This window comes from Lepisma saccharinum, chromosome 25, assembly GCF_977018435.1.
Source record: "Lepisma saccharinum chromosome 25, izLepSacc3.1, whole genome shotgun sequence".
NCBI lineage: Eukaryota > Metazoa > Arthropoda > Insecta > Zygentoma > Lepismatidae > Lepisma > Lepisma saccharinum.
The window spans coordinates 1,275,058-1,288,662 of record NC_139253.1 but is presented as its reverse complement, the minus strand read 5'-3'; the positions used below and the strand labels follow the sequence as shown (position 1 = coordinate 1,288,662).

Sequence of the window (13,605 nt, the reverse complement as noted above, 5' to 3'; positions counted from 1 at the left end):
TCTGATGCCAAGCGGTTTCAATTCTTGTCCTCCCTTCCTTTTCATTAATATATATCTAGATAGCTTAACTTGTCTTCTTCTTCTATTTCAAGTTCCAATAATATCTCTCTTTCTTCATCTTGTATTTCTTTGGCAAAAATGTTAAGCTGCCTCTTCGTTCCCTCCCATATACCAAAACAATCGTCCACATATCTGCAAAACAGAATTATTTTGTCACCTCCTTTTTCTATCACTTTCTTTCCCCATTCATTCATAACCAATTCAGCCAATGCTGGGCTTAGACTGGAACCTATATTTAGTCCTTAACTCATTATCATTATTTTATCTCCCATTATACTGTAACCGTTATTCCAAATGGTTTCTAGCGCCTTCACTGCCCTTTCACTATCCCATTCTCCTATAGTTTCTTGTCCCATTCTCTTTTTATTAATGTCCAAAACGTGTCGCCTCTTCATGCTCGGGAACATACTTTTCACGTCTAAGCTAAAAATTGTCGTCTTCATCTCATTTAATTTAAGTCCTTCTATGATGCCCACTACTTGTTCACTGTTCTTACCTGCTCTGCTTTCTTGCTGTGTTACTAACAATTCAATAACTTTCTTTAATGTCTTTTCCAAGGGTTCCAAAATATTGTTTCTGCAGTTCATTACTGGTCTTAACTTTATCTACTCTTTGTGTATCTTTGGAAAGCCTTTCAAACTTGGTAGTCTTCCTGTCTCCTTTAAGCATTTCTTGAATCCTTTCCTCCTACAGTCTTATATGACCCTTTCTTTTATAGTTTGTTCTTCTCCTGTTCCAGAAATCTCCTCATATCCGTTTTCTTTTAGGTCTTCAAACTTCCTCCCGTACCATTCCCTTTCCATCACCACAATTGCGTCTCCTTTTTCTGCCTGCTCTATCACCACATCATTTCTTGTCTTGATTTTCTTCCCTTCCCTTTCTTTTTGACTCAAATTATCTACTTTTCCTTTTTTTCCCATTTCTTTCTTCGGTATGGCTGCTGTTCTTCTTCTAATCTTGTCTCTTTCTGGTACTTCTTTTATATGGAGTACTGCTTCCTCAATGTCATATATAACTTCCTCATAATCTACATTTCTTTCTTTAACTTTGAAACCTCTTCCTAGTTTTAAAAAAGCTTCCCCTTCTTTTGTTAGGTCTACATTCCCTATTACCACAACTCTTCTTCTGGTATCCTCTTCTTCTTCCTCTTCTCCTCTTTCTTCTTTCCATCCTAGTCCGTCTCCTTTCTTCTTCAATTTTATTTTCATTTTCTCTCTAAATTTCTCCTGCCAGATTTTCATTTCATGAAATGTATATTCTCTCGTAAAAATGGTGAGATCATCTTCAATAGCTTTTTCAATTCTTGTCAGGTTCTCCTTTATTATCTTTATCTCCTTTCTTCTTGCCCTTATTTCATTCCATATCAGTTCTTTTTCTATTTTCTGAACCAATATCTTCCATCTCCTGTTGTTGCAAACCACTCCATTTTTACTTATTTTTAATCTTTAGGCGCTGTGTCTCTTTCCAAACATTTTCTCAGAAACTTCTCTTGTTCGTCTTTGTGTATTTCTTTCCTCTGCAGGTCCTTCCAGTTGTTAATTTTCCTCATCATCCTTGGAAAATGTCCAATTATAACAACATTAAGCCTTGATTCCATGATTATGAAAAACTTAATATGCTGACCAAGGCAGTAATTTATTTTATTAAAAACATAAACTAAACGTAACGTTTCAACCTTCTAACAAGGTCTTCTTCAGACTCTGTATCAAGTACAAAAGTAACAAGATACAAAAACAGGGCATTATATATAGACACACATTACTGCCTCCAGACTATTTAGATAGTTGTTTGGAACTTTTTAGCAGGTGGCTTTCACTTGCCAACTGTACTTTCACCTAAAAAGCTAAACACAATTGCTTCCTTATAGAATGTGTTTGGGCTTTTTATCTCACGCTCTTTTTCCTTCATTTTTCTTCCTTCTCCTCTCCTCTTTCTCTCTTGTCCTTTCCACTCTTTCTAACACCTTCTTCCATTCTTTGTTTAACTTCTGTCCCTCATTCCAGTTCATTGTGTCTTCTTCACCTTTCTTCTCTATTTCCTTGGCTTCCTTCCATTTTCTCACTAGCATTCTCATCTCCCTTCCTATCTGCTTAGCCCCATCCCACTCTATGTCATGTCCTGTTTCTCTCGTGTGTTTAAATATTGCATTTCTCTCTCTCTTAAGTCGTACATCATCCCTATGTTGTTTGAACCTGTCTTTCAGCTTTTTTTTCGTTTCTCCTATGTACGCACTCTGACATTCTTTACATTTCACTTCGTAGATAATCCGTTCTTCTTCCTCTTCTCTGTTTTCCTTTTTCTTGTTTCTTGCTAAAATATTCGAACAAATACTCTACAATAAAATATTTTTGCATGTTTAACCCTATTTATCATCTTGTCAACATGGATTTATACTAAGAAGATCTACAGTAACTAATCTCGTTACCTTTACTCACTATATCGCTGAGGCAGTTAATCAAAATCAAGCAGTAGACGTAATTTACACTGAATTTGCAAAAGCTTTCGATAAGCTAAATCACCGCATCCTTTTACAAAAATTGGTACAGTTTGGTTTCTCGGATGATGTAGTTGCTTTATTTCAGTCTTACATATTGAATAGAGAGCAGTATGTTCTTTATAATGTTTGTTCATCGAGCACATATATTAGTAATTCGGGTGTTCCACAGGGATAAAATCTTGGTCCCTTATTGTTCTTTTTATATATTAATGACTTACCTTCTGTTGTTAATTACTCAAAGTGTCTCTTATACGCAGATGATTTAAAACTCTACAAGAATATTGTACAATTTAAGGATCTTACAGAATTACAGTCCGATTTGAGTGAATGCCATCAATGGTGTATAAGAAATAAGCTCTATTTTAATGTTGCTAAATGCTTTTCCATGACATTTACAAGAAGTTCATCTCCATTTTTATTTAATTATACTATTGGTAATGTGGGTCTTCAGAGAGTCAATATAATTAAAGATTTAGGAATAATTCTGGATTCTAAACTCACTTACAAGAAGCATGTTGATAAACTGGTAGTTAATGGTTTCAATACTCTGGATTTTTATTTAGAAACACAAAGGAAATGCAGTGTAGTAAAGCCTTAACAGTTGTGTATAATGCTCCGGTGAGGAGTAAATTGGAATACGCTAATGTAATCTGGAGTCCTTACTTCCAATTATATATTGATAAACTCGAACGAATCCAGAATAAATTTTTAAGATATCTGTTCTTTAAAAAATATAAAAAATCGTCTTATGTGTTAAGAATACCTTATAATATGCTACTAACTGAGTTTGAATTTTCCTCTTTGAAAACTAGATCTGATATAGCAAAGCATATTTTATTATATAAAGTTGTTAATGGTCTAACCCAAACAGAAGAAGTTTTGCAAAGATTAAACTTCTGTACTAAACCTCAATCATTAAGATTGCGTCAACCGTTTATGTACACTTTTTCCAAATATTTGGTCCATCATAATTCTGTGGTTATTAGTATGTGTAGACTACATAATAGTATTTTTAAGGATAGAATTGATGTAGATCTTGCATTCCCTTACGTAAAGTACATATTAGGAATAAAGGGCTACTATTCAAGACAAAGTTAAGATTTAACGATAAATGGTATTTAACATTAATTTTCTTATTTTTATGTTGTGTATTGTATGTACTGAATTGCGCTTAACGTTATGGATTTGTACATTATCCTTTATGTTCATGTTTATATGTTCGATAATCTGAAAAATATCAAAATGAGAGTTGGGTGTTTATTTATTTTGTTTAGTGCGGATTTTAATATGGAGTTTCGTTATGCTGTTTGAAGTCTGAAGCTTTAGTTTCATGTATATTGGTACTATAGTATTATTCTAGTTTTATAATTTATCTTTTGTTGTATTATGTTTGTCGGTGGGTATATTGTATTGTATTTTGTATTGTATTTTTTATATTTTTATCTTCTTTTGTGTGTGTTGCATAATGTGAGTATTGGGTTTGTGATATCCCATTGTAATTGGAGCATTGCTCTGTTACGGGCTTGCTTATAAATAAATAAATAAATAAATAAATAAACTGAAACGTAGGAGCACGCGTAGCCAATAAGTGAAATTTAGCCAGGAAATATTTCTACGGCCCTTGAATCAGCCTCGTGGCTGATTCAAGGCCCTGGCATTCGGAAGGGTTCACTGGAAAGGCACTGAGAAGGGTCGCCTTAGACACTCATTGTAAATGATGAAAAAATAATTAAAAATTGCTTGACTCATTATTACTTATTCACTTGCCCTCACGGGTTAATGGTGGTGCGTCACAGAAATTCACCAAAACATTCTTCCTTTATGAACATTTTGATGAAGATAGGAACGATCAAATTAAGCATTCTCATTCGTGTTAGATTCTACGAAGCGCATTAAGAAAAAAGGTAATTTTTTTTTATAAACCAACTGGCAACAGTGATCGGATCGCGCCTGCGCAGTAACAATACTTGGTCCATTGGCGATCCAGCAACCACAGTTTCGCTAGTCAGCTGTTCGTTATCGTGTGTGTTAGAGCGTGTTAAAATGGCTTGGCGTATGCACAATCCTGCCAGGTGCGAAGTGCGCTCTGTGATTTGATTTCTTTACGCCAAGGGTCAAAATGCTGCTGCAATTCAGGAGAATTCTGTGAAGTGTATGGTGACAGTGCAATGAGTGGAGGAAAGGTACGACAATGGTATCGTGAATTCAAAGAAGGCTGCACGAATATTCACGATGAAGAGAATAGTGAAAGACCGAGCATTCTGACCGACGACCTGGTGCAGCGTGTGAATGTAAAAGTGCAAGAAAATCGTCGCTTTACCTTTAGCTCTCAGCATCGAATTTCCAGAGGTTTCACGATCAACATTGTTCCGCATTGTTACAGACACATTAGGACATCGGAAATTGTGTGCCAGATGGGTCTCCAAAATGTTGACAGACTTCACATCGGCACGTGCATTTTTGAATCGCTACGACAGAGATAAAACAATAAAAACTCAGGCGTGCTATGCGAAACCGACGACGTGTAATCCTGCGTTTAGGAATTCTGCCTCTCCATGACAACGCCAGACGACACACTACTCACTCTCCACATGATTCAGATGTCCAGATGGAAGCTTTTTGATCACCCCCGTACAGTCCGAACGATGCACAAAGTGTATTTCACCTTTACCTGCAACTAAAAAAGGTGGCTTTCGTCTGAACGATTTGAAGAACGTGAGGTGTTGAAAATAGCAGTGTTGAATTGGCTGAACTCCCAAACGGCGATTTTCTATGAACAGGGTATAAAAAAGCTTGTTGCACGGTACAGAAAGTGCTTGGAAAATAATGGCGACTATGTTGAAAAATGAAGTGAATCTGAACATGTTTGTAGCCACTAATACCAAGTTGCTACACTTACTTTCTTGTTTGCTACAAAATATCAGCCTTTTTTCTAATGCGCCTTGTATAAATATTGCCAATATCTCTGAAGATTTAGTTAAGAAGATGAGTGTTGATGTGTCGCGGTTCTGCAGCAAATATTTTTAAGGACCGCTGAATAGAAGATAAATTTCTTAAAAATTATTTATTTGGCTTTAAAAAATAGAGTGTTTGTAGTTGCTTTTTTTCTACTCTATGCACTCTCAAAAGCAGATTGTCAGTATTGAAGAAAGTAATGACAGAAACAAAGACCGATAAACTGAACTACGCCGGGAAAGTACGTTCGAGCAACTCACATTCGCAACAAAAGCACATTTAAAGGAAGAAGAAGAAGGTAAGGAATCGAAACTAGTGAATAAATATTGTTTAATGCCTCGAAGTACATGATTTTTTCCTAAAAGTGATTTGGTAGGAAGCCTCTTTTCCAGGCGTCACAATTATTAATATTAATAATAATATCATTATTATTGTTACTTGATTGATTGATTGAATTGGTGCTTAAATTCCATTTTATGCACAGAAAGGCTAAATTATTATTGTGTTTGTAATTCTGCCCCTCGGAGCAAGAAAATGGCAACCCACAAGCAGGTACTTTTAAGAAAAAGACGATTGAATATTCGGAAAATTCATTAATTTCACAGATATCTTTTAAATGACTAAAAACTATGATTTAGATATAAAATAGACTTTCAATGATCACATAACACATAATATGTGTATTGCAGTAACAAAATAGTTTCACAATAAAATTATTTTAAAGACAAGTTGTGGAAAAAATTGATGTGGCATACCATTGTATTGCACCCAACTGTTGTTTGTCATTGTCTCTTGCAACTTTATTATTATGCATGATCAGGTGAAATTCAGGACACACAAATGAATAATTTACGTTTTATTTCAAAAGTACTTAATACAACACAAATGCCTTATTTTACAATTTAAATAATTAGTGTAAATCAATGTCATACCGGCTTTGCCGTTTTCTAGGTGATTTCCCTTGAAAATTAAACTTGAAATCTGATGTAGAGGTAATTTTATCATCCGAGGTCATGGGAGCAGTCTCTAATGGTAACACCGAAATATTTTTCAGAGAATTTAGGAGCATGATAATGGTATTGAACACATTTTTTTTCCGGTGCAACATAATGGTACGCAACACAATGAATGAAAACGAAAGAAACAAATACTTACTCTTTCATCACTAGCTGAGGAATTTCCACCGCTTGATGATTTTTACGATGCATTACTGCTTCAAATCACTTATAGCTATCTCCAACAAGTTCACTTTTCAATTGATCTGATGGACTTGAACGCTTCCCCAGCAAGGGGTTGTGGGTTACCATTATGTTCCTACGAATATGTGCTCATGGTATAATTTCGCTCACACCAGAAAACATACGTGGAAGTATCACATGCGAACTCTGACAAAACAAGAGGAAAGATAATCACATGTAGGCACGTGAAACAAATGTAAATAAATTTCGGTCAAACTGTGGGTAACCATTATCTTGCAGCGAGGGGCAGAATTATAGTTGAAATCATTACTTCTTTTCTCTAATCTATTTCTTGGAATGTATTTCAATCTTTCAAGTGTATTGCTTAGTATTACCGTGGTCACAAATATGTATTGAAGTACGTCAAAATTATACTACGACACCGCCAGGAGACCCGGGTTCGAATCCCCACCTGAGCATGGTTGTTTGTTAATTATCCATTCATCAATTTAATCATATTATCACTCATCCCCATCTTCGCAATTAGCCAAAGTGGCACAAAAGCGAAGTAAAATAAAGTAAATCAATCAATCAAAATTATACTATTTGTATAAAAACTAAATAATCAATCTCATGTCAATTCTATGGGCCCAAAGTGTATATTATTCTTTAAAATGCTAATCATTTGCATTTGATCTAGGGGTCAAATAACGAGCTCCTGATTTTTGCCAATTTTGGGGGCATTCTGTATCACTAGGCAACGTTAAGAAACATAGGTAATATTTTCTTACGGATCAATAGTACGGTATTATTGCTAGTGCAAAGATTCAGACAATGACTGTGAAAAAATTCAAAGACTCCATGGAATCAGAAGTTATAAATTTATATTCTACTTTGACGAATCGTTTTAACAGTGAAAACATGGTGTTTACTAATGTATATAAATCTCCTTCTTTTGTAGATGATTTTCATTGCTACAAGTGCATCGCAGAAGAATGTAAACTGACGCACAGTTGGACAAGAAACTGTGGCCTGGCAGGGCTATTGACGAAAGAAGAATGTATAGCTCAGTGCGGTAAGTACCTTCTCCAAGTGACCACACTGGAATTTCTTGCACTAGGGTTACAAGGTTGCCAAGATGAAAATAAGGAACGCAATCGCAATCACAAGTTGGAATAAGGGATAAAATTTGCAATTGGAAGTTGAAAATAAGGGATAATATTGAAATAATAAATTGTAATCACAATTTGAAAATAGGGGACGAAAACTGCTATCAAAAATTGGAAATAAGGGATAAAAATTGGAATTGGAAGTTGAAAATAAAGGACAAAATCTCGATCCTAGCGTGAAAATAAGGGCCAGAATTGCGAAATCACAGTATATAGCCTATATCAACACGGTTATTTCTTTTGATATACTATTACTAATACATACTGTAGATAAAGAAGATACTTTGTTATTTTTCTACTCCATTCCTCGAGTATGCTACATGACATTGTTGTAACCTGACCGCCGTGTACTATGGAACATACTTTGTTGCAGTTTTTACAAGCTGCTTCATGTTTCCTACTACTATCATTCAACCTCAGGTGGAAATATTCTTCATCCAACCGTGACTTAAGAAATGTACACAGGCTTTGTATCAGAAGCATTTACATTTACCACTCATCTTGAGACACATTAAACAGAACTTACAGCTGCTCCATGCACGTTCGGAAGAAAGTAGAAAGAGTGTAGAGGAGGTATCGGTCACAAACAGGTGGATGTCCCACAATGCACCGTCACCGGTAGAAGAACAGTTGATTATGGAGCTTAGAAATATGAGTACAGACGGGAAATTTTTAAATTTCAGGTACGGAACTTCTCGGAAAAGATTGTCACGGAACGTGGGACATGTTTAACTAAGGGACTGTCTCTTAAAATCCGTTTCACCTGTCAACCCTGTATCGCACCGGAACATGTTGCACGCTGCACGTCAGCTGAGAAACGTGCATTAAGGAACAAATGTAACCCTTCAGACGACTAGCACAAAACCTAGCTCACTCCTTCCACGTACCTTCATGGTACAGGGCATTGAACGAGGCATAATTTAGTTTTTTCGTTTTTCCTACAGAAGGGCAGTGTGTAAAGCAAATATTTTAAATAGGAAAATGCAGGGACGTAGCTAGCTTGGTCAGTTTGGGGGCCCACCACGCGCACACATATATATAAATATATATATATATATATATATATATATATATATATATATATATATATATATATATATATATATATATATCAATATCAATATGTTTGTTCATCATTAAGCATTACAATAATGCAATAGTTATCGTCATTGGTACAAATATAAAACATAATACAAGAATAGTATAAACATACAAATATAAGACGTAATACAAGAATAGCATATATATATATCTAAATATAAAACTCAATACAAGAATAGCATAAACAAGCCTACATAAATAATAAATATATTGGGTCAGTATGGAGAGGATAGTATTACTTATATTAAAAGTTCTAGAAATTTGAATCTTCTTTTGAGTGCAGAATAAATTCATCTATTGAGTAGAAAACCTTTTCTCTTAGCCAGTCTTGCAGCACAATTCTAAGTTTTTTAAGAGGTGCATAGTGGGCTGTCCCTGGCAGCTGGTTGAAGAGTTTTATTTCCACGTGTTTGTAATTATTTTGTACCTTGCTTAGCCTGGTTGGTAGTGTGTCCAACTTATAACTGAATCTTGTGTTGTGTCTGAGTACAGAGTGTCTTATGTTGAATTTATGAATATTCTCTTTGATAAACATTAGGCAGATAAATATGTATAGGCATGGAACAGTCATTATTTATATTGTTTGAAAAGAGGTTTGCATGAAACGGATTGGTTGAATATTCCATCCATATTCTTACGCCTTTTTTCTGCCAAATGAATACATTGCCAGCAGTTGACGAGTTACCTATGAAAAAAAAGCATAATAAAATTGTACCAATAAATTTTCACTTACGCAGGATCTAAGTTTATTTAATAAAATGATGACTCTGGCCTGTTTGCAGCATAATTTGTTTTTTTTTGCACATCCCAGGATAATATCCCAGGATACTTTTTAATCTAGATGTAGACCAAGAAGCTTTACTGAGGTACATTCCATGTCCTTATTTAGGTTGAAGATTATTTTCTCTGTTTTGTTTTGATTCATAGCCAATTGATTAGTTCCAAATCAGAGAGTGGACTTATCTTCTACTTCTTCGTCCAGTTCATCAAGTATGTATTTATTATTGCCAATTGTGAGGAAAGTAGTATCGTCTGCATACAAAACTGTTTTATGGGGTATGAAAATGGGTAAATCATTAGATAAATGTTTAAAAGGAAAGGACCAAGAACCAAACGTTGGGGGACTCCGCTTTCAATATTTAGGAGATCTGATTGTTTATTGTTTATACTGATCATCTGCTGTCTATTTGATAGATACGATTTTATGAGAGAGAGTTCAGCTTCTAGGATACCATAAGAGCGTACCTTTTTTTTTATCAGCATTTGGTGTTAAACTGAATCAAAAGCCTTAATTAAATCAATAAGTGTTGCACTCACAGAAAGTTTAGATTCAAAAGCATTCAGTACTGTTGCGACAATGCTTCCATTTGCTTTTGTGGTTGATGAATGAGCTCTAAAACCATACTGAGCATTTGTGAATAAATTATTATTTGCAAAATACTCATCTAGCTGAATATGTACGCAGTGTTCTAGAATTTTTGATAGAATAGGCACAAGTGATATTGGACGGTAATTACTTGGATTGAACATATCTCCATTTTTGTGTATTGGAACAACAACTGAGACTTTGAGACATGTAGGCAAACATCCACTGTGAAACATCCAATTAATAAGAGTAGTAAGTGGGTACTGCATAACGTCAATAATTATTTTTATAACAAAGTTTGATAGCAATCATCAGATTTAGAATTCTTTAATTTTTGTGGTGCTTTAATAATATCCATTGGCTTAACTTCATACCATCTGAATCTAGGCAGATTACTACTATTGTCATGTGATATTGGTACACCATTTACATCAACGTGGATACAATCTTTTGTAGCATTGATCTTTGTGGGATAACCGTTACCAGACTTGACAAAGAAGTAATTAAATTCGTCAGGGGTAATTGAGATATTCTCATTTGGTTTGTACTTCACTTTCCTAGCTCAGTTTTAATAATATCCCAAGCTGCCCTACATTTATTATTGGAATTATTAATGAATTGATCGTTTGCGGAAAGTTTGGCTTCTTTTATTTTTACTTATAAATGCTCTTAATTTTCAGATATCTAGCCTTATCCACCTTATTATTTTTATATTCATATTAATACATCATGAGCTTTGTTTTTATTTGAGTTAACTAAGGAGTATACCATTCACCTACGTGCATTTGTTTTCATTTTGCCTTAATTGTTTTTTCTTTCTTAAGGACTCTGCGGTGGCAGTCATTGTATATTTTGGAAATAATGTTGACAAATGCCTTGTCCACATTTGCACAAGAAGTAATTAAGTAAAACCAATCAATTTCTTTTAGTTTTTTTCTCAGTTTATTCAATATGTAATCATTAATTAACCTAGCAGTCTTGATCTGGGTATGTGTATTGTTCAAAGACATATCAGTATTCGTATATGTATTGAACTCAATAGGTACATACCTAATTAAGGAGCACATATGAAGGATACATAGTGAACAAAATTACATATATTTCTGTAATATAGAGACAGAAATTAATATATAAATACACAAACATATACTGTATATGTAAAAATATATTTAAAAATATTTTTATATATATATACACACACACACACACACAATTTATCACACCATTTCATTAGGGAATTATGTGTTTAAGCTTAGGCCGTTGTGTAAATAGTGGCTTTACTGAGGTCCCTTAGGTTTATACAAAGGATGTCAATGGCCTTATTCTTGATTATCAGTTTATTGTAACTGGTGCACACCCCCCACAATGGAGATTTAGTTTTTTCAATTTCTGATCTAACCATCTTTATAAGAAAAACTTCATTCTTGAGTCTAGTTTTCGACGACAGGATTCGAAAATTTATCTGGCAGAGTAGATGTTCACCTTCTACTTTGTGATTTAACAACATCCACAAGAATACTATTTCCTGACACAGCTTTGTAAACCGACTTTCATATATTAGGTTGTCGTAGTGTTCAAATGTGGGATAAACGTTCCGAAATTTGTATTTTAAAAATCTAAGAAATCTCGATTGGACTCTTACAATAGCTACACTGTACTTTATTGTGTCTCTATTCCATATAACAGATGCATATTCGAGTTTTGGTCTTACTTATAAATGATACAAAACTTTTAGTGTCGATATACTCTTGAATTCCCTCCCCATTCTAAGAATCAACCCAAGTTTCTTGAACGCTTCACTATTTATTTGTTCTAGGTGTTTACTAAAAGTAAGATTTGAATAAAAAATAAACCCTAAATCCTTGACTGTAAAATTTCTTGCTAGAGTATGATTCTATTTTTCATACTGAAATTCGGTACGATGATAACTCACATTACCCCGGGTCCATCCTGACCTCAGAATGTAACAATCCTCTTAATGTGTTTCAGGACAAATATGTTTCCAGTGTGAAGGTGGGGCGTGTGTCTACGCTCCTGCAACAACATCAACTGGATGCACAGGTCCTAACCACTACACCTCGGAGGAGGAGTGCAGGAATCACTGCAGTAAGTACTAATTATTCCTGCCAAGACTAAATTGTTAACAGTTCTACGAAATGCTTTATTCAGAAATAATAAATAACAGGAACAATGGGCACTCTGTCTACCGTCATTTCACTTTTCCAATTTTTCCATGTAAGTTTCGACATGAATAAATTGGAAAACTTATCGTTTCATTAGTATGTACTGGTGTTTGTATTGAGAGACCAGTGGCATATATGAATGTTGAGAAAGGAACAGAAAAAGATCGTTGATAATTGCAGACAAATTGCCATGATGTAGCAAGTGGTATTTAATCAAACAACAAATTTCCTCAATTGTGACGTTCGAAAAGCTGTTAAAATTGCATCTATAAAAAATAAAAATTAAACATTTCGCTTCCGAAACTAAGTAGCAGGTGCACAGAGTGATAGAAGAAAGTAAGCCCAAAAAATGATTATATGTTTTATTTAAGATGAATCATTAATGTATACCGTTTTGGAATATATTTGCTTGTACATGCGTGTGTGTACATGTGTAAGGACGAGAATGTGAGTGAGTGTGTGTGTGTGTGCCCCCGCGTAGAGGTTAGATTCCAATTCTTATATGTAATTCTTTCTTTGTATTTTAACTCCTTTGAAATTTTTATATTGTAACTTCCACATTCAAAAATTCTGTAAACATGGTCAAGTGGAAGAAAAGGCTCCACAGCCTTAACTTCGCCATTCAAATCAATAAAAAAATAAGTAATAAAACGTCACTCACCGACTGATAAGAATCATGATTACTCTTTCAAATTTATCAATTATAGTTGTAATTAATGATATTAATTGCACATTATAGTGTGCCCAAAGCTACTTTTTAAAAGTAATGGAGTTACAGCTATAGTTACTGATTTTTAAAAAGTAACTCAATTACAGTTACTGATACTTCAAAAGTAACTGTGAATTACATTTTAATTTACTTTGTGCTGGTAATTTTATTTATGTTTCTGGTACATAATATAAAGTCTTCACATATCTATTTGATTACAGCGAATAAATGATTTAACAACTAGTCAGTGGAGTGCCCAGAATTTTTCTTTCTTTCTTTCTTTAGTAGTCAGCCCTTATCTTGCCATATTTTCCTGACATCGACGTTCTTGTTTAAGTAATATTGGGCCAAAGTTGGAGGGTTATGACCCCTCTAATCCTCCTTTGC

General features: G+C 34.4%; 1 protein-coding gene across 1 annotated transcript in view; it reads left to right on the top strand.

Annotated features, from left to right (window-relative positions):
- The window catches only part of LOC145978624 (uncharacterized), a 72,456-nt gene that overhangs the window by 39,452 nt on the left and 19,399 nt on the right, over positions 1–13,605 (top strand). The window contains exons 6-7 of the mRNA XM_083111367.1: positions 7,652–7,765; positions 12,316–12,432. Coding sequence (XP_082967493.1) covers positions 7,652–7,765; positions 12,316–12,432 — 231 coding nt within the window. The remainder of the gene's footprint in view (positions 1–7,651; positions 7,766–12,315; positions 12,433–13,605) is intronic.